Source organism: Capsicum annuum, chromosome 10 (assembly GCF_002878395.1).
Source record: "Capsicum annuum cultivar UCD-10X-F1 chromosome 10, UCD10Xv1.1, whole genome shotgun sequence".
Classification (NCBI taxonomy): Eukaryota; Viridiplantae; Streptophyta; class Magnoliopsida; order Solanales; family Solanaceae; genus Capsicum; species Capsicum annuum.
Window position 1 is genome coordinate 210,783,246 of NC_061120.1, and position 25,446 is coordinate 210,808,691.

A 25,446-nucleotide genomic window follows, 5' to 3' on the forward strand; every position below is an offset into this window, starting at 1 on the left:
AATCAGCAAAATATTTCGGTTGTGTGGTAAGTACATGGGTGGAGCCAGCTCTTTTAGTTATGGATTTGGTAGAATTTATGAGTTTTTGATCAAATTCAATTTTCGTTAAATGGGTGTCCGGTCTATTAAAACTTTCGCTATATGGGATTCATCGAAGGATCGAATCACAAAGGTTCAATGTACACAATCTTAAGTATTTCTGCAAGAGGTTGTTTCTCACATGACGATAGTTTTACCAGTTAAATACAACTTTATAAGGTCGAATGACAACAACTTTATTCGTGACCTCCAGGTTAAATAAAATTTTAATGATTATGAATCAAACTCATAAATTAAAAATTCTGGCTCCACTCCTGGGTAAGTACCCTTCAATTCTTGATCAAAGGTTTTAGATTCGAGTTATGAATATGAAATTTAGTAGGGATAAGTATCCTTCAATTCTTGATCAAAGATTTCACGCTCAGCTATAAAATAGAATTTTTTAATATGAATTTGAATTAATCTAACTCCAAAATGAATATTGAACAAAACAAGAAAATATTTATTCCTCTTTCAATTAGTTCTCATTCAATTGATTATTATCAACTTTTCTCTCTCTCTTTACAAGTCTTACTTCTTCCAACCCCTCTCTATCTATAATTTAATTAAGCTTTAAAAGCAATCTCATCCCAACATCAATAGTTCCCACTATATAATATGGCCTTTTACATGTCCAAAATCATCAACTTGGACCACAAACAAGTATAATTTACTTGTTCATCTTACTGGTGGTTCCGATCACCTCCTCCGTCGCAGCGTTCCGATCACAAAAATTCCTCGCTTCCTATCTGAAGGTATTACAAAATCTTGTTATTCTTTTCATGTTTTTTACGGTCGTAAAATGTTACCTAGTACTAGTTATCTTTTAAATGATATGATATTATATATATAAAAAAAAAAAAATACACTGTTATATTGGTTAAACTCTTTCTTTTATAAAAATATTTTTGACCGTGTGTTTGATTGTTATTCTTTTGAGTTTTCGATTTAAGAAATTTACACCATTAATGTAATACTTGTTATAATTGATGACTTATTAGTTTTAAAAAATGTTTTTGACAGTGTATTTGATTAATTTCTTTATATGTTATTCAATTCATTTTATTTTTTCTTTTTGGTTCTTTGATTCTAGACAGGATGAGTAGGAGAAATGGAAATGGTTCAAGGCTTGACTTGAAGCTGAATTTGTCACCACCACCAAGAGTGAACCACGCGGCGCCAGTGGATTCGCCGACTAGGTCGTTGACCATGTCGCCAACGAACTCATGCGTGTCATCGGATGATTCGTTGGCGGGTCAACATTGTTCCAACAGCTCTGAAGAAACAGGTTCCATGTTGTTGGTTGGTTGTCCAAGGTGTCTCATGTATGTTATGTTAGCAGAAGAGAATGATAAAAGGTGCCCAAAATGCAAGAGTACTCGTTTGCTTGATGTTATCTATGAGAAAAATAAGAAGAGGTACTAGAAGGAACGTCAGATAAAGTTAGCATCAAATCTATCTATCAAATTTAAGTTCATCAATCTCGTCTCGCCTTAAAAAGCGAAAAAACTTACGTATGGTGTTTTCGACTTGCTATGTATAGCACTATTTGAGCTCCATTTTGACTTTTTTATAAAATAAAAATGAAAAAAAAAGTGGTTGAAGGGAAATTTGGAGCTTCTATAGTGCTATATATTATTTTATTTTTATTTTTATGGGTTGAAGTAAGAAGTTCAAGGTTAGGTTTGTTTCTAGTCTAGGAAAGGGGTAATGTTGGAAAAGTAGAAGGTTGTGTTTGGTATTGTGTTGGTTTGTTTAAGTTATGTTGTTGTTCTATCTTTATAAGAAAACTATGTAAAATGGCCAAGTAAAAAAAAGGCCTATGTTTTCTTATATATAAAAATAACTATTGGAAGTTATATCAAGAATGCTTTCCTATGATATCGTTTACCAATTTTTCTGTTAATATTCTGAAATTTGTAATTTCATAATTTTGGCTAATTTTAGATTACTAAAGCTAAAAAGATATTTTTTGTCATGAATTTTGACTCGTTGCAAAAAGGAAAGGGCCCACCCTTAGTTTGCATTTCAAAATCTTGTGTCACTTTCAAATTTTCAATCTTCATGGATGCCCACAAAAACTGGTAAAACATCAATTGATTAGTCTAATCAATATTAAAACCTCTTTATATAAATAAATCTCTTTGTTTGGTCAAATTCAAAAAACCAATTGCAAATATACCACAAGAAAATCTAATGTTAGTAGAACTTACAAAAGATAAGTATTGCAAATTAAAGAAATCAATATATTTATAAGAGAATTAAAAATGTAGGGTTGAGTATTGTGAGGGCCAAGGTGAGAAGTTCGATGTATATATAACATCAATAGGGTAGTAACATGTTGTACATTAAAGAGTATTAAAGGATTGATAATGTATAGTATGTCATTATTATTTATAATTATAATTATATAAATATAAATAATTAATGTGATGATAACACGACGTACGTGCAGAAATAGTAGGGGGCTGGATTTTTTTTTTTTCCTTCAATTTTACGATATTAATGCATATAGATCGTAGTTCAAATATCTAAATACTGAGCGTTGAAATTAACGATTTTTATCAAAAAAAAAATCAAATAAATAGAAATAGTAATTGAGACGGTTGAGATAATGGGAAGATAATGAGGTCATTGCTTTAAATTATATGTGCAGAAGGCCGATTGGTCATAGATATTTTTTACTTTTTGCCGAAATTTTTTTTCACTTTATGGAATCAAGGTGTTTGGCCATAGATATTCCAAAAACATTTCAAAATTTTTTTGAAAAAAAAGTGAAAACAACTTTTTGTGGTTTTCACTTTTTTTCAACTCCAATTTCAAGTTTTTTTTTTACATATAATCCTAATTTTTTTAATATTACATAAAAGGCCCTTAAATGGTTTAGATGAGTTTTGGAGCAAATCCGGAAAGAAAGACATTTTTTATGAACACCAAATCAAGTCCGGACATATTTTTGAAAGACATTTCTTCTTTGTAAAAGACATTTTTGAACAATAAATGAAAAATTTTAAGCTAAAAGACCGGTATATTTTCATTATTTGTAGGTATATTTTTATTTTTAAGCTCAGAACCCCTTCCATCATTAATGTGAAATTCTTTTCAATCATGCATATAATCAGTAGATAAATTAGTTGGACAATTTTGATAGTTTTAAAAAGTTTGGGGTATAAAATTAAATTCAAAAAAGGTTATTCAAAAGTCAAAACACATCTTTTAAAAATAAATGGTCAAACACAACTCCAACTCCAACTTCAAAATTTTTTAATTTTTATGGCCAAACGCATGTTTGTGTTAAATTCATCTTGTTCTATAATTTTTTAATTTATTTTTTGGTTATATTTTATTAGTCTATTAAGTTTTTTTCTCCTTAAATTGGGCATTCAATTCTTCCCTCCATTAATTTTTTTTCAACTTCCTTCCTCGTGACTAAAGGTTAACAACTTGTGACCATAAATTAATATCCTTTCGTTTTTAATTAGAGTTTTTAATTTTTGAGTTTTGAAAATAAAATTACTTTAATAAAGGAGATTTTATTACTTTCAAAATAAGATATTCAAGGAAGAATTTGGATCAAAATAAGATGCAATTTTTCTAGAATTGCAACTCATTTTCACATGACACAATCAAACTATCTTAATTTTAGGAAGAAGCCATCAAGATACTAATGTGCAACAGGCCTGCAACCACAAAGATTTTTTATTTTTTTTAAAAAAAGTCATAGCTTTCTAGGGAACCAAAAAAGTCATAATTTGAGATTTGTTATACATTATATATACCATCAAATATCTCTATGACGATCATGTATAGAAATTGTACTTCAATTACGTTAATAATCATGTATTAGCCCACAAGAGTGTCGTTGAGCAGTTGAGAGGTGGGTCTCTCGTGTGGAAGACTTGGGATCAAATCCAGTCTTCGTTTACCGTTCAGTCATGAATTCGTCACATGAAGCTTGTCCAATGCGGTTTATATCTCCTGTGTAGTTTACGAGCTATTGTATAGTGAAAATATTGTGGCAGATATTGTAAATTTCCTTGAAATTTTTTTTTATGTATTCTATAAAATCAATATTTCATGCTATGTTGTATTATACACTGTATATAACATCATTTCACTCCAACAATGAGAAATATGAGAACAAATGACGATATTAAGAGAGATTTGATTGTATACCTTAGAGGGAAGCTCATAAATATACACATTAATATTATGAGGCTAATATAGTCAAGATTGGGCCACTCATTGATTGAATAGGGGGAACATAAATGCTACTCCTTTCGTTTCGGAATAAGTGAATTGTTCTCTCCGTTTTAGAATAAGTGAATTATTGAGGTATTTATTGGTGTTTCAAAATAAGTGAATCATTAAACTTTTTAAAAAATTTACCTTAATGATTTGATAACCAATTAACTTTTGAAAAGATATTCAAGGTTAATTATTTTCTTTTTTGGGGGTAAAAATGAAAAATTATGTTAAATTTATGTCTTTAATATTTTTTTTCTTAATCTGTATGTCAAAATTTAATAATTCATTATTATGAAACGGTGGGAGTATACTATTTTGCAAGTTGACGAAATGAAGTACTATAACTAGAATAAATTCTGGGACAGAGAGGATCAGATGAGATGAAAGTAGTCACTAGTCAGGTTGTATTTCTGTTACACTTGTCCTATCATATGAATGAAATGACTATTTGAATTTTGATCAATCGTGTCAGCCTTCATAATTCTATGCTACCTAGTAACAAACATGTTACCTCTCTTGTGCTTGTCACAAACTATTTAGACCTCATTTGTTAGGAGGAACATGTGATTACTAATTTCGTAATTAACTTTAAAATGAGTTTATTTCATATTTGGTTGGCCTAAAAGGAGGAGTTTGGTATTGTTAGGAGGAATACGTGATAACTAATTTCGTAATTAACTTTAAAATGAGTTTATTTCATATTTAGTTGACCTAAAAGGAGGAGTTTGATATGTGGAATAAGGTGGGATATTTTCATTTTCAAGATTAAGTCTGAGATGAAATTTATATTGCGTTTGATTGATTATATAAATTTCTCTTGAAGTAAATAACATAAATCCCACCAGTTTGCTCTTTAATTATCCTCTCTCTCGATTTTTTAATTTAATTTTTCTCTTTCCCGAATTTTAGTTATTCGTATACATAACTGGACGGCGATATATATTACTACCTATGTATCGGAACTGTAACTAATTCAACTATAATTAAGAAAATAAAATATTGCATTAAACACATAATACAATTAACTCTATATTTATGGAATTATGATTAATGGATCCCCTAAATTTCGTAACAGCTTTTCAACTTTAAAATTTAGCAACAATAAATCAATTTCAAGGTTCTGAATTAGAGAGATTGAGGAATCTCGGGTTGATTTCGGCAATTGCATCCGAATTGCTACATTGCAAATCAATATTAGTTTAATATATAACAAAACTTAAACAAAAAATTTTAAAACTTAAAAACATAAAACAATGCTTGATATTCATGCGTAATATTCTTTCATACACATAACGATGTTATGTATATAGGCTGAAATAAACAGACATCAGCTTGTCTAACGGAGTCATATGCATAATTGTGTTACGTATAACACTGTTAATGCATAACATATACACAACTTTGTAATGTATATTTCTGAAATAAACACCCCATCAGTATTTGTTTCACCACATATACACAACAAATTTAAGTATATAGACTTATACACATAATAATATTTTGTATATGGAATGAAATAACTACAAATTTCATACATATACAATGTCACATAAAAACTCTCGGCAATGTCAAATTCCATATATATACATACCGTTTTTTCTTCCTCTTTTTTCTTTTCTTCCAACAAGAATGATATTATCAGCAACGATCCAAACTTTCTTGTGCATCTTACCACGTATAAGACAAAGACGTTTAGTACCATCAATTCACATCTTCCATTACCAAGCATACATAGGACTTGATCAAAATTGATGATTGATACAGGGTAGAAGTCAAAATTGATGATTGATACAACGAAGAAGGGCGAGACAGAGGCGAAATTGATGAAAGTATAGGGTGTAAAGAATGAAGAAAATAGAGATTGAAAGAGTTTTTGAGTGAATCTGAGGGTTGAAGGAATGCCAATTTTGGGGGAGGATAGACAAAAGTCGTTGGAGTTTCGTTCCAAGATGGAATTTTTCAGTTTTGTATTCAAACTTGGTAACCTCTTGAATGTGGCTCTTTGATTGTAGACACTTTATTAGGCGAAAAAAAATATATAAATGGGAAGATAGAGTTATGTGTATAAATTATATAGAGGAAAATTGTAAAAATAAAATATTTGTAATTTGTTTTGAGATTTGAGATATTGTGTGATAATATAAAGTAAAATTATCGTTTTAAGTAATTTATACCACTAATTTGACAGAATATAGATTTTATACCAAGCTTAATTATTTTCTCTTTTTTGAGAGTTAAATTATATAAATTTTGATCAATAATATATGTTCAGCATAGCTAGTCAGTTAAGATACAACAACTTACCAAAAATCACACTAACTTATAGAAATACGGAGTACCAAAGATAAAATTGACATAAGAAATGTTATAATTTATAATACTCATTTGTTGACCAATAAACACGGTCTTGGTTCCTACTAAACGTTTACATAAAACTGATAGAGAAGGTAGAAATTACAAACTCTTGGCGGCACTATATTAAATAAACATACTACAATAACTTCTCTCGCAAATTATAAAATACCGAGCAAAGAATGGTTTTTATTGTTTGATTTATAGATTCAAAATATCAACACAGTTGATTTGATTTGATACAACTACAACATATCCCGTACATTCTATAGAGTGAAATCTGGCGAGTATAAGTGTACGCAGTCTGTATCACTACCATAAAGGCGAAGTAGATAGACTGTTTCCGATAGACCCCGACAATTTGATTTTATAAGTTGAAAAAATAGGAACTAAATTGACCTATGTACCCCTATAGCAAAATTCAACATACAACAAAAGTTGACCTTTCATATTGGGCGTCTTGAGCTTGTTCTCATGATAAACAATTGGCTTAAACTTTTATCCATAATTGCACTTGCGTTCTTCAAATGGGTTGATGGCTAATTTTTGTCTTTTAACAATCGAACTTATACCTAATGAAATATGTGTCTTTTAGAAACTGAGGTCATATCAAACATAATTTATGAGAGATATTATGATATGAAAATATAAATTTATATTATGAAAAAACATTATTTGTCATGAGAATATAAATTAAAGATTTACATAAAATAAGAGCAAAAGACCCACTTTTAGTTTGGTCTCTAATTAACATGTATAATCATGTCATTAATGATAAATAAACAATTATGCACTACTTTTTTTGGTAACAATTAAGAATATTTTTCCAGGAGATAATATGTACACTCTATACATACAGGAGCAGTGGTATAAAAGTATACTTGCAAAGTTAGAATATTAATAAATGACATTTCGAGACAAATTTAGAATTTCACTTATGCATTTTTTTTCTACATTCTCAAATTATTTGCATTATCATCAATAGTGGAGTCGATGCAACCATTCCTCCATTCATCAAAGGTCTTAGATTCAGTCTTGAGTATGAACAACGAGCTTTACCCTCTAATTGGCCGCACTCAATGCAAATTTGTTTTAACCCGACTCTTAATGCACATAGCGAACACGGGATGAAAAATCAAAAAATGAAAGTTACTGTACATCTCTACCCTAATTTTCTTTTCCCCTTTTATTTATTTTCATACAAATACCCTTTCTTTTAAAATAATTTTACATATTGAATTTTCCAACCAATCATAATTTTCACCTCTTTATTCCTTTTCCCCTTTTCTTTGTTAGCCCTTTTTGTTGCGTTTTTCTCCATTAAGATTCTTCCTCTTGACCTCCCCTCTTCCATTTCTCCTCCTTCTAAATCGATCTCTGCACAAATCCCAAGAAACCCTTTTTTGGAAATAGTCAGTCAGCTATGACTCTCGGTTCAGGAGGAGGATCCAGCGTTGTGGGTCAGTCAATCCCCCACCCCCACCCCCACCCACCCCCATTTTTTTTTTAGGTTCAATTTTTGTCTGAAATCTGATGATGGGTTGTTTTTATTTTTACTATTTAATGCATGTTTTTATGTTAATATGTGGTAATATGTGAAATCTTGTTTTTTAATCATGTGGGGTTTCTTGTTTATGGATTGATGTCTAGTGAATATAGTAATTGTAGTGACTTGATTGGGAAACCCAGTATTGCAAAGAGGTAGATTAGGATTTTAAGCAAGGATAACTGTGAATGAGGGCTTTGTAAAGTTGTTGTGTATGTGACCCGGAGGTTACGGGTTCGAGTTGTGGACACAACCTCTAGCAGAAATGTGGGATAAGAATGCATTATGTTATCTCTGTTTTTGCGCCCCTTGACTAAATCCACGAGATGTGAGATACCTGTCACCTGTCACCTCGCACCAGCAATTCAATTTAATTTTGTCTAAAATCTGATCATGTTTTGTTTTTATTTTTCCATTTTAATGCATGTTTTTATGTTAATATGAGTGTTATGATGTGAAATCTTGTTTTTTAATTATGTGGGGTCTCTTTTTTTGGGTCTTTATTGCTTGATGTGTATTGAATTTAGTAGTTGTAGATTTACGACTTTAAGTATGGAGAATTTCGAGGGGAGCTTTGGCGTAACAAGTAGAAATGTTGTCATGTGATCACGAGGTCATTGGTTCGAGCTGGGGTCACAACCTCTTGCAGAAATGCGAGATAAGGCTGCATTATGTTATCTCTGTTTTTGCGCACCTTGACTAACAACAACAACATAATACTGCATGAATTCCCACCAAGTGGGGTCTGGGGAGAATAAAATGTACGCAGTCTATACCACTACCTCCGAAGAAGTCGAGAGGTTGTTTCCCATAGACCCCCGACGCAAGACCCAGAGACAGTAAATAAAGTCCTAATAAAATAGTAAATAAAGTCGTAATAAAACATGAACCATGAAATATGAAAAAAGAAACATGAAACAAGAAACATGAAACAAGATGAAATATTAGAAATAAGGCACCCACAAAGTAGTATGATACATTAACCAACCACAAGCACCCACCTCCCCCATCCCACCTAACTATAGACTCCATCCCATGAGCAAAGTTCTACAATCACTATCAAGCTACCCCAAAGCACACCTAACTACTGGCTACGACTCACCTCCACGCCCTAACCTTCTACTCTAATCCGATCTCTCCAAACTTTCCTATCTAGGCTCATGTCCTCAGTAAGCTGTAACTGCACCTCGACTAAATCAACGAAATACCTGTCACCTCCTACCGGCAACTTGATTATATTTTTGTCTCAAATCTGATCATGGGTTGTTTTTTATTTTTCCATTTTAGTGCATGTTTTTATGTTAATATGAGTGTTATTATGTGAAATCTTGTTTTTTAATTATGTGGGGGTTCTCTTCTTTTAGGTCTTTATTGATTGATGTGTGGTGAATTTAGTAAGTGTAGTGAGTTGATTGGAATACCCAGTATTGTATAGATGTAGATTTAGGATTTTAAGTAAGGATAACTGGGGGCGCGTAACTGGTAAAGTTGCTGTTATGTGATCTGAAAGTCATAGGTTCGAGTTGTGAAGACAACCTCTTGTAGAAATGCAAGGTAAGTCCGGGTACAAATCCATGATTTCTAGGATATGGGTGCATCACTGGAAAAAGGGATGGAAAAAATGTATTAATTGGGATTGATCCATAGTTCTCTAGGTAAAGAACTCAGTTTCAACCAAGTGCACCATTTCACCTTCTTATAGCGTGAATGCTAGCTGATAACATTGTATCAGTTTTAGAAACTTAAGAGAGACCACGGTTCACGTGTCCCATAATTTAGGCTATAAATTTGCCACTGCGTACAATAGACCCTTGTGGTTCAGCCTTTCCTCGTATCCCCTGCATAGTTGGAGCTTAGTGTATTGGGTTGCCATTAAGGAAGGACAGCTGCACCTGCTACTTCTTTATGTATGTATTTCTTTCTTGTTTGTATGTATATATGTATATTGTATTGAAAAGGTCGAGCTAAAGGCATTGGGTTTTGAGTTTGTTGTTGCTCACTTCTTATGTCCACGGGCAATTAACATGAAAGTTGACATAAATTTAGCCTTATTTCATGTCAGGTATTGGTAAAAGTTAGTCTGCTCCCTGTTTGAATAACTCTATTTTGGTGTGGTGTACATCTTTGATACTGGCATGGACGTTATAGTAAATATTGGTCAGTAAACTCATCATAGATTTCTTTGTTAAAAGGAATGCCTATTACAGAAAAATTCCAGTTACAGTTTGGAATTCCAGATCGTACAATGTTTGATTTTGGATTGAGTCTCTTGACAGTTGACAATAAGGGATTAATTTTGTGTCAGTATCATGGACAAGAGGAGGAAGGTGAGAGTGAGATGGTTCAGATATGTGGAGAGAAGATGCACAGATGTCCAGTGAGGACGTGTGAGAGGTTGACTATGGTGGGTTTGAGGAGAGGGAGAGGTAGGCTGTAGAAGTATTGAGGAGAGGTGATTAGACAGGACTTGACACATTTGCAACTTACTGTGGACGTGACCCTAAGTTGGAGGATAGGGAGATCGAGGATTAGTGTAGCATGTTGGTAGGTGAGCATTGTTTAGTTTCCTTGTTAATATTATTATTATTACCCTCCTACTATTATATTCTTCAGTTTTTTTATAACCGATTGTTTCCTTTGCTTCAGTTATCCTATTATTTGTTGTTGCAAGTAGTCTTTTCTCCATTATTTTCAGTATGACTTCTTCACTTATGTTTTTGCTTTTCATACTGTTTTTGATATGCATTACTTGAGCCGAGGGTTCGTCAGAAACAACCTCTCTACCTTCACCAGGTAGGGGTAAGGATGCATACACATCATCCTCCCCATACCCCACTTGTGGGATTACATTGGTTATGTTCATTTAGTCAGGTCTTACCCAGTCAGTGTTAAAAATTTTGTATCGCAAAAATATGAAGCTAAACTTAATGAGTTTATTTATACATGTTCTGTCATATATGTAATATGAGTACTTGAATTGTTCCTGTGTTTGTATCATAAACAAGTTGATGTCTGATTGGTATTAACTGTCATGGATATACTTGCTCCTCCTTCATAGCAGCATTTAAGTTCCCCTTCCCATTCTGAGGGAGTGCGAGGGTTCAGGACATTCATAAGAATTTGTTATTTCACAAGCATAGTAGATCTATTTGTCTGTTATACGTGTTATCCTTACTGGGGCTTAACATGCTAATGATCCTATGTGGACTGTTATGCCCTGTTTACTACCAATCAGTTGCCTTGTTTTAGTTGTAGCTGATAACACTTCAATTTGTTATACTGCATCAGCTAATTGTGGACTTGACTGATATTTAGGAAACGTGAGAAAGCCATCGTGTAAAAGTTATGTTCAATTACACATTATTTAAACTTTAAAAAATAGCTTGTCAATCTTGATGATATGTGCCTCATATATGGAACTGAAAAATTCTATGAAGAGACTTGTTTGAATCCAGTTTTCTCTGTGGCTACTCTTCCACGGTCATGGGCGTGGTCCTGGATCCAGGCGGGGGAGGGGGCGGGGGGTCCTGGACCTGGGACAGCGTTATCCTAGGTCCAGGCGGGGGAGCGGGAGCTGGGGCAGCATTGTCCTAGGTCCAGGCGGGGGTCCTGGGTCCAGCCGTGGGGTGGGGTATCCTGGGCCTGGTACAACTTTGTCCTAGGTCTAGTCGGGGGAGTGAGCGGGGCGAGGCTCTTGGGCCTGGGCATGGTCCCAGGTCCAGGAGGGTGCGGGAGCGGGCGTTGCTGACGACTGTTGGATTATAGAGCTCATGAAATGAGGGAATGAAGGGTCAGCTCGACACCTAAACTCCATCTGGAGTTTTATGCCGTGCATTTTACTTGAGAGTGAAAAACTTCCTTCCTTGGGAGCTGTATGTTAAAAAGATGTTTATTAATTTTGTTGGCACAAAAATATTTCTACTAAGGGCTTGCATATTTTCATGGAAATAATTGAGCCCACCATCCCAAGTTGATTTTATCGGGCTCTTCAGTTTCACTACAGGCAGTCCAGGAAGAAAAGAAAAAGATAATAAGAGACTGCCAGAAAGAGAATGAGTAGGAACTATAAATATTATTCGAACTATAAATATTATTCTTTCTTTTCCTCTGAGGTGGCAAAGCTAACAAAGGCTGCCAATTGGGATATCACTTAGCATCTTCAGCAGCTTTCAGCTTATGTATGAGAGAAATAGTTTATGCTAGATTAGGTTATTAGCCATGTAAATGATTCGTATAAATAGAGGAGGAGAATCTGCACATGGGAGCAGATTTAGGTTTCATTACAGTGTGCACACTACACTGAATGGCAAATTGAAGTTGCAATCTACTTTGTTCTTGATTAGTCTAAGACCCTAATGGTCTTTGCAGTGATGTCACTTTACATTAATTGAAAAGTTTGAAGTTAGGCCTCTTAAATATTACAGCAACTATTTATAGAAAATGGAATAGTTTCTTCACACAAAAAATACAAATGGAACATAAGACAGTTTTAACTCTCCATATTGGACTTTCACCTGCTCTAGCATAAAATTTTACTAAGATGTTAGATAAGTAGCCTCGTGTTGGTCTTGGCACAATGGTAAATTGTTCCAGTAAACTGGTCTGAGTTTCAAGGTCTACAAAAGCTTCTTTGCATAAATGTAAAGGGAACGCTATGTACAGTATATGGCCATCTTCGCCTTACCTCTGCTCTAGCCGTGAGCATTTGATGCACAGGGTAAGTCATTTTGTTAAATGAGAACCTTCATACAAGTCACTTATGAGTTATGTCTACTTCTCCAGTGAAATGAGAATTGGCGATGGAGCTTAAGAGTGTGTATGGTAGGAAGGAAAATGCTTTGCATGAAAAATGTTCTTCTGGAAAACAAGTGTGTTTCTTAGTTATTTTCTAGTGTTCGGTGAATAAGTTAAAAAAATTATTATACCAAAAGCGTTATTGACCATCTACCCTTGAACCCACACTCCCCACCCCATCCCACCTCCATAGTGTTTTGCTAGGTTACATAGAAATGCTCTTGGGATTCACTTTTCGTACGGTCATTTAGACTGTACATCTACTTTTTAGTTGGAAGCATCTGCAAAATTATGATTTTTTGGTTTACCCTTTGTAAATCCTTCACTTACCAAAATTTTAATTCTCTGCAGTCCCTCGGAATTTCAGATTACTTGAGGAACTCGAACGTGGGGAAAAGGGTATTGGAGATGGCACCGTGAGCTATGGGATGGATGATGGAGATGATATCTACATGCGTTCCTGGACTGGCACCATTATTGGTCCACACAATGTTAGCATTCTTTTTTCTTTCCTAGTTCCAATCATCTAAGTTTGTTTTAACATGGCTTCATATTATGCTGTGTAAAGCATTTGTTTATGTTTCAAGGAGATTGATGAGACAATAACTGCTATACTCCGAGTGATCTGCATGCTAGTTATTTGTATAATTCCCTGGGACTATTGAATTGCTTGTTTACTATCATATTACCTTCTTTTTTCAATCATTTTGGTGTATTCGTATTTCTAGTGTAATGGTTAGACCGACTATGTTGTATGGAGCGGAGTGTTGGCAATAGAGATCTCATGTTTACAAGGTGAAAGTCGTGGAGTGACGATGTTGAGGTAGATGTGGGGACATACTATGGGGCGTATTGGTGGCCATGCTTGGACCTTCCTTTTTACCAGTAATATTAGCACTATTCTCATAGTTTTTTTTCTTCAATTTCGGCCACCACTGATGCTTCTTAATGCTCCAATTATTGTGTTATTTTATTGTAGTTACAGTTCTTTCCCCTGTTCTTTGATGTGTAATGCTGTCCATGCCGCATTGTTTCATCGTTGTTATTTCTCCCATATCTGTATCTGTATCTCCTGTTTCACACTGTTTAACATGCTTTCTTTAAGCTGGGGGTCTATCGGAAACAACCTCTCTATCTCTACGAGGTAGGAGTAAGGTCTACATACACACTACTCTCTCCACACCCCACTTATGGGATTACACTGGGTATGTTGTTGCTGTTGCTTAAAGGCTAACTTTCCATGTTTCCAGTCTGTTCATGAAGGTCGTATTTATCAGTTGAAGTTATTCTGCGACAAAGATTATCCAGAGAAGCCCCCAAGTGTTCGATTCCATTCTCGAATTAACATGACATGTGTCAACCATGAGACAGGAGTGGTAAGCAATCTATTATAATATTGCTAGAATGGGTGCATCACTGTGGTCATCAAGAAACTTTATGTAACACTGCATTATCGTAATGGTACCTGCAAATCCATATTCTGTAATAAAGTAATCAGATTTTGCCTTGCCATTATGGAATTTATCACGTGCATGGTAATTCTTCGATGTAGAAGAGAATCCTAGAAGATAGGAGGTATTATGATTAACTGTATTATGCTCTAGGATGATGCCACAAAAATTGATCATGAAAAGAATTAGTAAAATTGTGGTTGTATTGTTTCCTGTCTTGATTTATGATGTGCCTCAATTTGTAAAAACTTATTCCATGAGGCCAAAATAAACAATAATAAGACTTAGCAACCATCATGAGACAGTTACGGGGTGGTTTTTTCTGTAGAAGAAGGGGCAGGGCAGTAGAAGAAGGTATTCAGGAAAAAGGAAGAGGGAATTCTCGAGAGTTCTAGCCTCTCGAATGTCTAGAAATGTGGGAGAGTTTAAGCCTCTCGAATGTCTAGGAATGCTGAAATCTGTGTAAATTTAGTGTTATGTATTGTATAACTGAAGTTCTTTCGAGTATTAGGATATAACATATAGTGTTAGCAGTGTTTTAAGTGTTAACAGTGTCTGAGTGGTTGTTTTTAGAATTCTGGTTGTAATTTCAGTGTATTTAGTACAAAACATCGGTGTTTGTTCCTTTATTTACTGTTTCCTACAGAAAAGTCTATCAATTACTTCTGATGTCTTTGAGTAGGTAGATTCAAAATTTTTGATCTCCATGTTTTTAGCTGTTTACCACTAATAATTTTCATATATGTGGTTATTAGTTACAAAGCCTCCAAATTAACTCTGATATATTTCCCCAAAGTTTTTGTTGCTTGGCTCAAGCATCCTTCTCAATGCACGATTAGTGGCTATAAATGAATGCTATATTCCAATGATCTTTTCCAGTTTAGAGCTTTCGATCTTGACTGGGCTTCCGTTTTATGTGTTAAATGGTGCTTATTACAACACTTGCATATTGTGTGAATAACATCACAAACATTTCTTACGTGATGCTTTATTTACTAAGCTAGTTAACATTCTTTTGTTCATCTTTGTATTTGTATTTGCTCCCGTTGCTTAATAAATCGATGAATCAGTTGACGAGTAGCCACTTCTTGATACAGGTGGAACCAAAAAAGTTTGGTGTACTTGCAAATTGGCAGAGAGAGTACACCATGGAAGACATACTGGTTCAGCTGAAAAAGGAGATGGCTTCTCCTCACAATCGCAAGCTAGTTCAGCCCCCTGAAGGCACCTTTTTCTAGCATAAGAACAATATATATAGGTCTGGATCAATCAACAGCTATGTGCAAAAATTGTGTATTGGAAGTTAAAATTTACTAGGGGAGGGAGTGCCTTTAATGGCTTCTTGATCACTTGTGTTTTCATCCTTTTATGAACTTTGCCAGTGTGCTGTTTGATTAATGAGATTTAATATTGTATCACTTGTGTTTTTCTCCACCCTTTGGCATTTTATTAGCTTAATTCTGTTTTATATCCTTCACTATTTAACTAAAAAATGGAACTTTATGATCTTGTTTTGTGTTCCTCGGTTGAAAAGAGATGTTTTGAGCAATTCGAGCACCCCATCTTCTTTCTTGTATATGTATATTGTATATGGTATACATGGTTACACCGGTAACTTATCGAGAAGCCAAACTTAATAAGAAGCTTAGGGCGTGTTTGGTGGAAAGTATTTTCCTATATTCTCGTGTTTGGTTGGTCAAATATTTTGACATAATATGTTTATTTTTAGAAAAACAAGCTTCTCAAAATAAGAAAAATGACTTGTCTAATAAGAACAAATTGCATCATCTCCTCCCCACCTGAAACTCCGCCCCTTCCAACCTCCACCCCTACAATTACTGCTTTCCCCCTTCCCACCACAACACCAAACCAATCACCCTGCCCCATTCCACAAATGCCTGTGGGATAGGAGTAATCTTATTTATTTGCATATCAAACACTGATATTTTTCGAAAACATTGTCCTTTCTACGTGAAGCAAAGATTCATAATTGGAGTAACCAACTATGAGGCAAATGTAGCAATTTGACACCTTTAATTTGTGGGAAACTAGCAACGTATTCCCAAGTCCTACCATATATTCGATGTCTACCCGTAAGGAGATTACTGATGATAAGGCACTGGGAATTGATGGATTCAATTCCCATTTCTTCAAGCAAAGCTGGTTCAGTAATAGGTAAAGAGGTAACTAAAGCTGTCCTTCAATTTTTTTGCAAACACTCGTATGTATGCACCAATAAATAGGACTTCTGTTGCGTTTATTCCCAAAGTCAAAACACCCTAGTTCAATCAAGGAGTATAGGCCTTTATCTTATTGCACCACCTTATAAGATTATATCCAAAATGCTTACACATAGACTACAACCACTTATGGGTTAGGTTATATAGTAGATAAGTGTCAGGCTCCATTTATTCCAGACATGGTTATCTCACAAGGCTGTTCAAAACTCTCAACACAAATATATATACGTATCATTTTTCTTTTTTTGATGTATTTCACACGTAATTTAAACACAGAGAAATTCTACTTTCTCCAAGTTCACGAAAAGAAGAAAATTAAAGAATAAATAGCGTGGAAAGATAGAGCCTGATTTTACTGCTGCTTTCTTTTCATTGGTGCAAGAATTCAACGAGCGACTTCAAATCTTCTGTTCATGATAGCTTGTGCTTTTTGTATAGTACCTAGAATATCCAGGTTGAAATTGAATAGCCATTGGGGATAAAATGTTCTCAAAATCAAATAGGTTACAGTTTAATTCAGTAATTGGTGAGAACTGCGAAATGATTATTTATCATGTCAGATTAAGAAGCTTGATTGGTTAATTAAAAAAAAAATTAATTTATCCAAATTTAGTCACAATTTTAATTCAATATGACTACTTTTTCAATTCAAGATTTGGCTATGTTTTGCAATATTATTTTCAGCCACTTTTTAGTCCAAAGCCCACACCGATAATACTCATATTTGGCCCAAAAATGTCCCAAACCCGGCCCACTTCTCTTAAACCCCGCACCCCCACCGACTTTTTTTTTTTCTCTTTCAGCAACAAACCAAATGAAGCACAGTATATCACATTTCTTGAGGGTTCTTCTGGTCATTTCCCTGAGCTTGGAGTGGTAAATTTCCCTTCTCCCTCCTCTCATTTTATTTTTGCAATTTTTATTTTGATCAGTGTGTATAAGAATAGTAATGAATAGAGTATATTAATTATGTTGGAATTAGTAATACTGTGATTAGTTATGCTAGGATTAGTAATGTTGAGATTAACTATGTTGACATTATTTCCTATTCGTTTGGTAGGGTGTAGAAGAATAATGCAAAATATGGTGTACACTTGTGTTAGATATGCTTGCATTTGCATTTTTGTCGTGCAGTGCTCGGTTTAGTGTATTAAAAATAACTTGAGTTGTATAATTTCTAAAAATGATATTTGTTTATAAAAATACCCTTCATAAATATGGTGGAAAAGACTTTGAGGAATGATTTTCTTTAATCCTTAATGCATGCATTAGGATCTATTGCATTACTAATACCTTAGATTTTGAGGTATTCATAATACACCCCTCAATACATAATAGAATGTATAACTAATGCAAGCATTTGATATACATAGGTTAAAAAATGTACCAAACAAGATAATACTAATCTAAGTTGCACGGACTCTTCATTTCAGATACTGCACCCGTGTCGTATTCTCCAAAAATACACTGCTTTTGGAGAATCCGAGACGCACCCATTGACATTTTTGAAGAGTTCGAGCAACATAGCTACTAATGCACAAGACTAATTCATGCATTATTGTTTTTAATACACTCTACCGAACAACATGGTTTGCTATGTAGTGATATACCCTATAATGCTAATAGAGTGTATAACTAATGCATGTATTACTTGTGGATTTTTGAATCCCACATAAAATTTTTCTTGATTTCTTACCTTTATTCATTCACCACGGATTGGTTGGATTTTTGAGGTTCTAGAACAGTTTTGCTGCAAAATCTAACTCTGTTTTCATTGCTGTTGAAGAACAATTTGTGGGTGCTTTGGGAAAAGCTCCTCAACTCGTCGTCCCTGTTAAATTTGCTTCTCGACAAGAGGTAATTCCCTCATTCCTTTCTTAATTTTTTCTGTATTTTTGTTTCTTGTTGTTTTGAGTGTTTAAGTTTTTCTATGTGTGGTTTGATATGTTTTAGTTCCTAAAGCTCTTTAGCTATGCCTTAGAATAAGGAGTTTGCGTTTTTTCTTTTTAGTATAATCAACATCTTATCCCTTAAGGAGAAATTCAAGTTGCTAAAGTTTTAGGATGACTTGTTTCAGTATGTGGTGGTTCAAATTGTTTCTATATAATATCATTTTCTATTGTTAATTGGTCGTCCATATGTAGAATGATAATTCTATCTGGTTTGTTTGCTTACCTTCCCTTTATGGGTTCCCAGGCCCCACACTTTGTGGGAATATGCTGTCTATGTTGTTGTTGGCTTTTGTTTCCTTAGGTTCTTCTATATTAGGGTGATAATGAGAGTTTAGTGCTATTTGCTTGCATTCTGCAAAAATTAGAATATAATTTTGCAATGGTCGTTAATTTAAGTTTAATCACCTTTCCTAGCACATTTAGCTTTATTTGTTCTGTGCATATATTTACAAGTCCATAAAAGTTGTATTGTTAAAATCTATGCTTCTACACCCCTCCTCTTCCTGAAATTTCTGTTTTAATAAGTTTTCTTTCGTGAGTTTCAAATCTGCTAAATTTTGATAACTCCTTAATCTTGCCCCTCTCTCCTTCACTGGTCCATAGAAATAATATGTGGGTATACAACCTAGTTAATCAGAGTGATTTCCATGCCCTAAACATATGCAGTTTTCTCTTTTTTTAGCAGTTAGTAAAAATCCTGTTCTCGTATTATTTTTTTCTGCTAATAGTTCTGCCTCTTCGAAGGGGAGATGTGCGGGTGCCCTGGTTAGGAGGTTCCAGAGGTTGGCCGTCGAGGGCTTCGGAGGGGTAGAGGTAGTCTTAAGAAGTACCGAGTTAGGTGTTTAGGAAAGACATGGTGCGACTTCAGGTCATCAAGGATATGACCCTTGATAGGAGGGTGTGGGGTCGTTAATTAAGATAGTTGGTTGTCAAGTGCTTTCCTTTCCTATTCTTGGAGTATTCGTGTGGTCTTTTATTTTCGTACTTTAGATTTTCCTATCATCGGGGGGATTGGTGGTGGAATGAAGAGGTGGGGAAGAAAGTGGAGACCAAGAAAGAGTCGTATGCTAAGTTGGTGGAAAGTAAGGACGAAGAAGAGAAGCGGGTAAACAGGAAAGAGTACAAGCTAGCAAGGAAGGAGGCGAAGTCAGCGGTCACGGCAGCTAAGACGGCTGCTTTTGAGAGCTTGTATGCAGGGTTACAGGGGAAAGGAGGGGAGAAAAAGTTGTTCCGACTCGCTAAGGCTAGGGAGAGGAAGGGTCGTGACCTCGATCAGGTGCGGTGCATTAAGGGGGAGGACGGTAGAGTGTTGGTGGAGGACGGCCACATAAAGAAGAGATGGCAGTCGTACTTTCATAGGCTCTTGAATGACGAGGGGGACAGAGCTATTGTGTTAGGGGAACTGGAGCACTCAGGGGAGTGTCGGGATTTTAGCTATTGTAGACGTTTTAAGGTAGACGAGGTTAGACAGGCAGTCCGCAGGATGCGAAGGGGTAGGGCGACGGGGCCGGATGAGATACCGGTGGAGTTTTGGAAGTTCGTTGGAGAGGCTGGTGTAAGGTGGTTGACTGCATTGTTCAATGAAATTTTCAGGACAGCAAGGATGCCCGAGGCGTGGAGGTGGAGTACCATGATCCCCCTCTATAAGAATAAGGGGGACATTCAGTGTTGCAATAACTATAGGGGGATTAAGTTACTGAGTCACTCTATGAAGATCTGGGAGAGAGTGGTCGAGGTGAGGCTGAGACGGATAGTGTCTATCTCGGAAAACCAGTTCGGATTTATGCCCGACCGCTCGACGACGGAGGCAATTCACCTGGTACGGCGGTTGGTGGAGCAATATAGGGAAAGGAAGAAGGATTTGCACATGGTGTTCATCGACCTAGAAAAGGCGTACGACAAAGTCCCCAGGGAGGTGCTTTGGAGATGCTTGGAGGTGAGTGGAGTACCGCAGGCATATAGCAGAGTAATTAAGGATATGTATGAGGGAGCGAAAACCCAGGTGAGGACGGCGGGAGGAGACTCAGAGCATTTCACTGTCCTGACAGGATTGCATCAGGGATCTACTCTTAGTCCCTTTTTGTTTGCGCTAGTAATGGATGTGTTAACGCGGCGTATCCAAGGGGAGGTGCCGTGGTGTATGCTTTTTGCAGACGATGTAGTCCTGATAGATGAGACGCGAGGGGGTGTGAACGACAAATTAGAGCTGTGGAGGCAAACTCTGGAGTCTAAAGGGTTCAGGGTGAGCAGAACCAAGACAGAGTATGTGGAATGTAAGTTTAATGACGTAAGGCGAGAGAATGAGGTAGTGGTGAGGCTAGAAGCGCAGGAGGTAAAGAAAAGGGATAAGTTCAAGTACCTCGGGTCCGTGATCCAGAGTAACGGTGAGATTGACGAGGATGTCTCGCACCGTATCGGGGCGGGATGGATGAAGTGGAAACTTGCATCGGGGGTGCTGTGTGATAAGAAGGTGCCGCCCAAGCTTAAAGGTAAATTCTATAGGGTGGTAGTCCGTCCGGCCTTGCTGTATGGAGCGGAGTGTTGGCCAGTTAAGAACTCCCACACCCAAAGAATGAAGGTGGCAGAAATGCGGATGTTGCGCTGGATGTGTGGACTGACCCGAAGGGATAGAGCTCGGAATGAGACTATCCGGGAGAAGGTTGGGGTGACTTCAGTGGAGTGTAAGATGCGGGAAGCACGATTGAGATGGTTCGGACACGTGAAGAGGAGGGGCATGGATGCCCCGGTCCGTAGGTGTGAGAGGCTAGCGTTGGATGGTTTTAGACGGGGTAGGGGTAGACCGAAGAAGTACTGGGGTGAGGTGATTAGGCGGGACATGGAACAGTTACAGCTTACCGAGGACATGACCCTAGATAGGAAGGTCTGGAAGACGCGAATTACGGCAGAGGATTAGGGCCTGTTCGGGTCGCTAATGTAGGGAGGTAATTGGTGGGGGTGTATTCCTGGTATGATTCCGTATTCAATGTTCTGTTCCGTGTTCCGTGTTCTATGTTTGTTACGAATCTGTGTGCTTTCCTCTGCTTTATATTCCTGCATTCCTGCTTTACTCTGTTTTATATTCCTTATGGCTGCAGTATCTATGTTATGTCATCTGCTTCTGTGCTGTACTATGTGTTTGTTTGATATCTCGTAACTTGAGCCGGGGGTCTTTCGGAAACAGCCTTTCTACTTCATCAGAGGTAGAGGTATGGACTGCGTACATCTTACCCCCCCCAGACCCCACAAAGTGGGAATACACTGGGTTTGTTGTTGTTGTTGTTGTTGTAGATTGTTATTGCTATTGGTTGTTTCCCTAGCCTTGTTTATTGTATTTTCTTGTTGTTCTTTCTGCTTGTTGCTGTTGTCGTCTTTTCATCTGTTTTGAGCCGAGGGTATATGGGAAACAACCTCTCTTCCTTTTAAAGGAAGAGGTAAGGTCGGCGTACACACTACCTCCCCAGACCCCATTTGTGGCATTACATTGGTTTTGTTGTTGTTTGTTGTTTCAAGTGTTCTGCCTCTTATACTTAAAATAGTGGGATTTTCTCAACAGGAGATATGGCTTCATTGTTTGACCTGCAATATAGTTTATTCCTCTCACTTAGAATTTAATGTTGATCCAATTAGTTGAACCTGCTTCATCTGTGTGCTTCTTTAGAAATCCAAATTTTGAATGCTAAAGTAGCTTAGTAGCCGTTTGGCCATGAAAAGTTTTTACTTTTTTTCAGAAAATTATTTCACTTTAGTGAAAAAAGTGAAAACTGTGTGTGTTTGGCCATGAGAATTCCAAATACGATTCCGGAATTGTATTTGGAAAAGTGAAAACAAGTTTAATTTATATTCATGGCCTCCAAGTTCAACTTCAACTCCAATTCCAACTCCAATCCAACTCCAGCAAATTATGATTTTCATGGCCAAACGGGGCCTAGAATGGCTGTCAACATAGTTAAAACCTTGTTGATTTCTCACTTTTTCTTTTCTTGTTCTCTCGCCGTAGGCCATTTCTTTCTCGCTCTCTCCGATTACATTTCCGACTGGGAGAAATGTCATCCTTAATTATAGGTCACTGCCATTTCTGTGTTGAAGCTACTGGAACAAAGAGGTAAGCTGCTGGAGACCAATGATAAAATTGTTTTCATTTAAGTTTTGCGCTTTCTCGTTAAATCATTTTATTCACTACAAATGGTGGTTCAAGTTCTTAGCTTGTACATTCAGAAAAACCCATAATTTGCATGATAAATTATATACTGTGAAGTGATCATTGTTCCTGCTGTATTTTAGCAGAACTGCAATATGGAGGTCCCCAAGAGCAGCAGTAATTCCAAGTTTCCACCTCCCAATGCGCAGTTATGAAGTTAAAAATAGGTAATATCCACATGCAGAGGTGATTTCGGTTAATGTGATCTCGAACATAAAGAAGTTTTTCTTTTCCTTCAGTATTCTTTACTGTTCTGAATCGGTTTAAGGATATCACATGTAGTTAGGTGTTGCTCAATTGACTGGTTGAATTGCACACTACTCTATCAACTGGTCTTGTGCTTATCGGATAATTCCACTTCTTGTGCTTCTTGTATTGGTATGATGTCAGATAAGAGTGCTACATAACAACTTGATTATTTGTGTATAATTGATTTGGTTATGTTTTTGGGGTTGATTTCAGTTCTTCAACACAAGCAAATCTCACCATGGCAACAACGATTATTGCTAGAGTTGTCAAAGGCGAAAATGTTAGGAAAAACATTTTAGTTCCTATTTGAGGAAAGTGTTCGGTGATATGATGATATAAGGAAGCATATAGTATATTCTCCAATTTTACTTGCAAAAAAAAAAAAAGTATGTTGACCATCAGAATTGACTTAATAGTAGTAGATAATGCAATTTGTAGCTGGCAGACTCAATGTTAGTAAAACATATAACAGAATAAGAGATTAGAATGCACGGGTGGTTCCTTGAGCATAGTTATATCGTCTCGTTATGTGTGTGATTTGATTGAATGGTTCATCTGTTTGGTATGTTATTCCTAGCCTTGTAAATGAGGTCAGTTTTTAGATTTCATGTTGTCAGTTATACATGAACAAACAATATTAGGAACTATCTAGCCTACTGACTTAATTCAAGAAAAAGAAAACTATCTAGTCTATTGAATGCTTTGTATTGCTGTGTGAACAAAATGCGCCATTTATTATCACTTTATTCGGATGAGCTATTAGCAGTAATCGATGATACATGCACTGGAAATGGACAAACATTTCCACTTTAGTTAAACCCCACAGCTACTAAATGAAATCAAAAGAGATACATAAGAGATAAGAGTTACATGCAAAGACAATGATAACGTAAATTCATTTAACCTTCTCATATGCAGGACATTTGCCGAGGACATAAAAGCACTTCGATTGATTACTGCAATCAAAACCCCTTATCTACCAGATGGAAGATTTGATCTTGAGGCTTATGATGCCTTGGTAAATTTGCAAATTGAAAATGGCGTTGAGGGTGTGATTGTTGGTGGCACTACAGGTGAAGGTCAATTGATGAGCTGGGATGAACACGTCATGCTTATTGGTCACACAGTGAATTGTTTTGGAGGATCAATCAAAGTCATTGGAAATACAGGTAGTAACTCCACGAGGGAAGCAATCCATGCGACAGAACAGGGATTTGCTGTAGGTATGCATGCAGCTCTTCACATTAACCCCTACTATGGGAAGACCTCCATAGAGGGTATGATTTCTCACTTTGACAGTGTGCTCCCTATGGGCCCTACTATCATTTATAATGTGCCATCACGAACTGGTCAAGACATTCCCTCACGTGTAATTCGTACATTAGCAAAGAGCCCTAACCTTGCCGGTGTCAAAGAGTGTGTTGGAAATGATAGAGTGAAGCATTATACAAGTAATGGATTGGTCGTGTGGAGTGGGAATGATGATGAATGCCATGACTCAAGGTGGGATCATGGTGCTACAGGAGTTATTTCCGTCACCAGCAACTTGGTTCCTGGTCTGATGCGTCAACTCATGTTTGGAGGAAAGAACCCTGCTTTGAACTTAAAGCTAATGCCATTAGTTGAATGGCTGTTTCATGAGCCAAACCCCATTGCTATAAATACAGCTTTAGCTCAACTCGGAGTCGTGAGGCCCATCTTTCGCCTTCCATATGTTCCAGTTACAAAGGCAAAGAGAGAGGAATTTGTGAAGATCGTTGAGGAAATTGGACGGGAAAACTTTATAGGGGAAAGCGATGTCCAAGTTTTGGATGATGATGATTTTATTTTGCTTACTAGGTATTAGCATTTTTCTCACTTGGTGTTGAGAAGTAAGTTTTTGTTGTTACCTGTGCTTGATTTTGGAAATTTCTTGCTATGAAGATATCTTCTTTTATGTTCTCCTTTCTAAACAATGCATTCTTCTTGTTTGCTTTTCTCTTTGGGAGGCATGTATATTGTATCTGTTAGGTAACTGAATAATTGAAGGCAAATAAACTTCATACTTATACGCTAGTTTTGGAATTTAAAATTATACTCGTCTATTTCAATTTGTTTGTCTTAGTTCGGCTCAAGGAGGAGTTTTAAGGCAAGAAGGGAACAGTCTATTCTTGTCCTAGTATAATCCTAGTCTTCGAAACATGTGCATGTAATATGAGGCATTACAGAAAACATCATCATCTTCCTTTTTGCAATTACATATGTTATCCCACTAGCTGAATTTTATCATATTAAAAAAAGGATCATACAATAGTATCCCTGTGTTTACTATAACTTGGTCATTTATGAGAAAGATGAA

General features: G+C 36.0%; 2 protein-coding genes and 1 long non-coding RNA gene across 5 annotated transcripts; all 3 read left to right on the forward strand.

The window, feature by feature from the left end:
* The first annotated feature begins 575 nt into the window (after nt 1–575).
* LOC107845120 lies at nt 576–1,943 on the forward strand. Its single transcript, XR_001666721.2, has 2 exons — nt 576–833; nt 1,172–1,943. It is a non-coding gene; the product is annotated as an uncharacterized LOC107845120 (long non-coding RNA).
* Nucleotides 1,944–7,584: 5,641 nt separating this feature from the next.
* Nucleotides 7,585–15,903, forward strand: LOC107843705 (ubiquitin-conjugating enzyme E2 variant 1C). Its single transcript, XM_016688076.2, has 4 exons — nt 7,585–8,138; nt 13,370–13,509; nt 14,269–14,394; nt 15,567–15,903. Exons 1-4 carry the CDS (start codon nt 8,102–8,104, stop codon nt 15,705–15,707), a joined length of 444 nt encoding a protein of 147 aa, XP_016543562.1. The 5' UTR covers nt 7,585–8,101; the 3' UTR covers nt 15,708–15,903.
* A 449-nt stretch (nt 15,904–16,352) lies between these two features.
* LOC107843706 (4-hydroxy-tetrahydrodipicolinate synthase, chloroplastic) lies at nt 16,353–25,163 on the forward strand. Of its 3 annotated transcripts, none has more exons than XM_016688077.2 (6): nt 16,353–16,644; nt 17,513–17,585; nt 18,496–18,566; nt 22,659–22,763; nt 22,943–23,026; nt 24,027–25,163. In XM_016688077.2, exons 1-6 carry the CDS (start codon nt 16,553–16,555, stop codon nt 24,952–24,954), a joined length of 1,353 nt encoding a protein of 450 aa, XP_016543563.1. In that variant the 5' UTR covers nt 16,353–16,552; the 3' UTR covers nt 24,955–25,163. The 3 variants fall into 3 exon arrangements, with proteins under 3 accessions (XP_016543563.1, XP_016543564.1, XP_047253269.1); XM_016688078.2 differs by having other exon boundaries at nt 16,366–16,644; nt 22,946–23,026; XM_047397313.1 differs by having other exon boundaries at nt 16,635–16,652.
* Nucleotides 25,164–25,446: the final 283 nt, after the last annotated feature.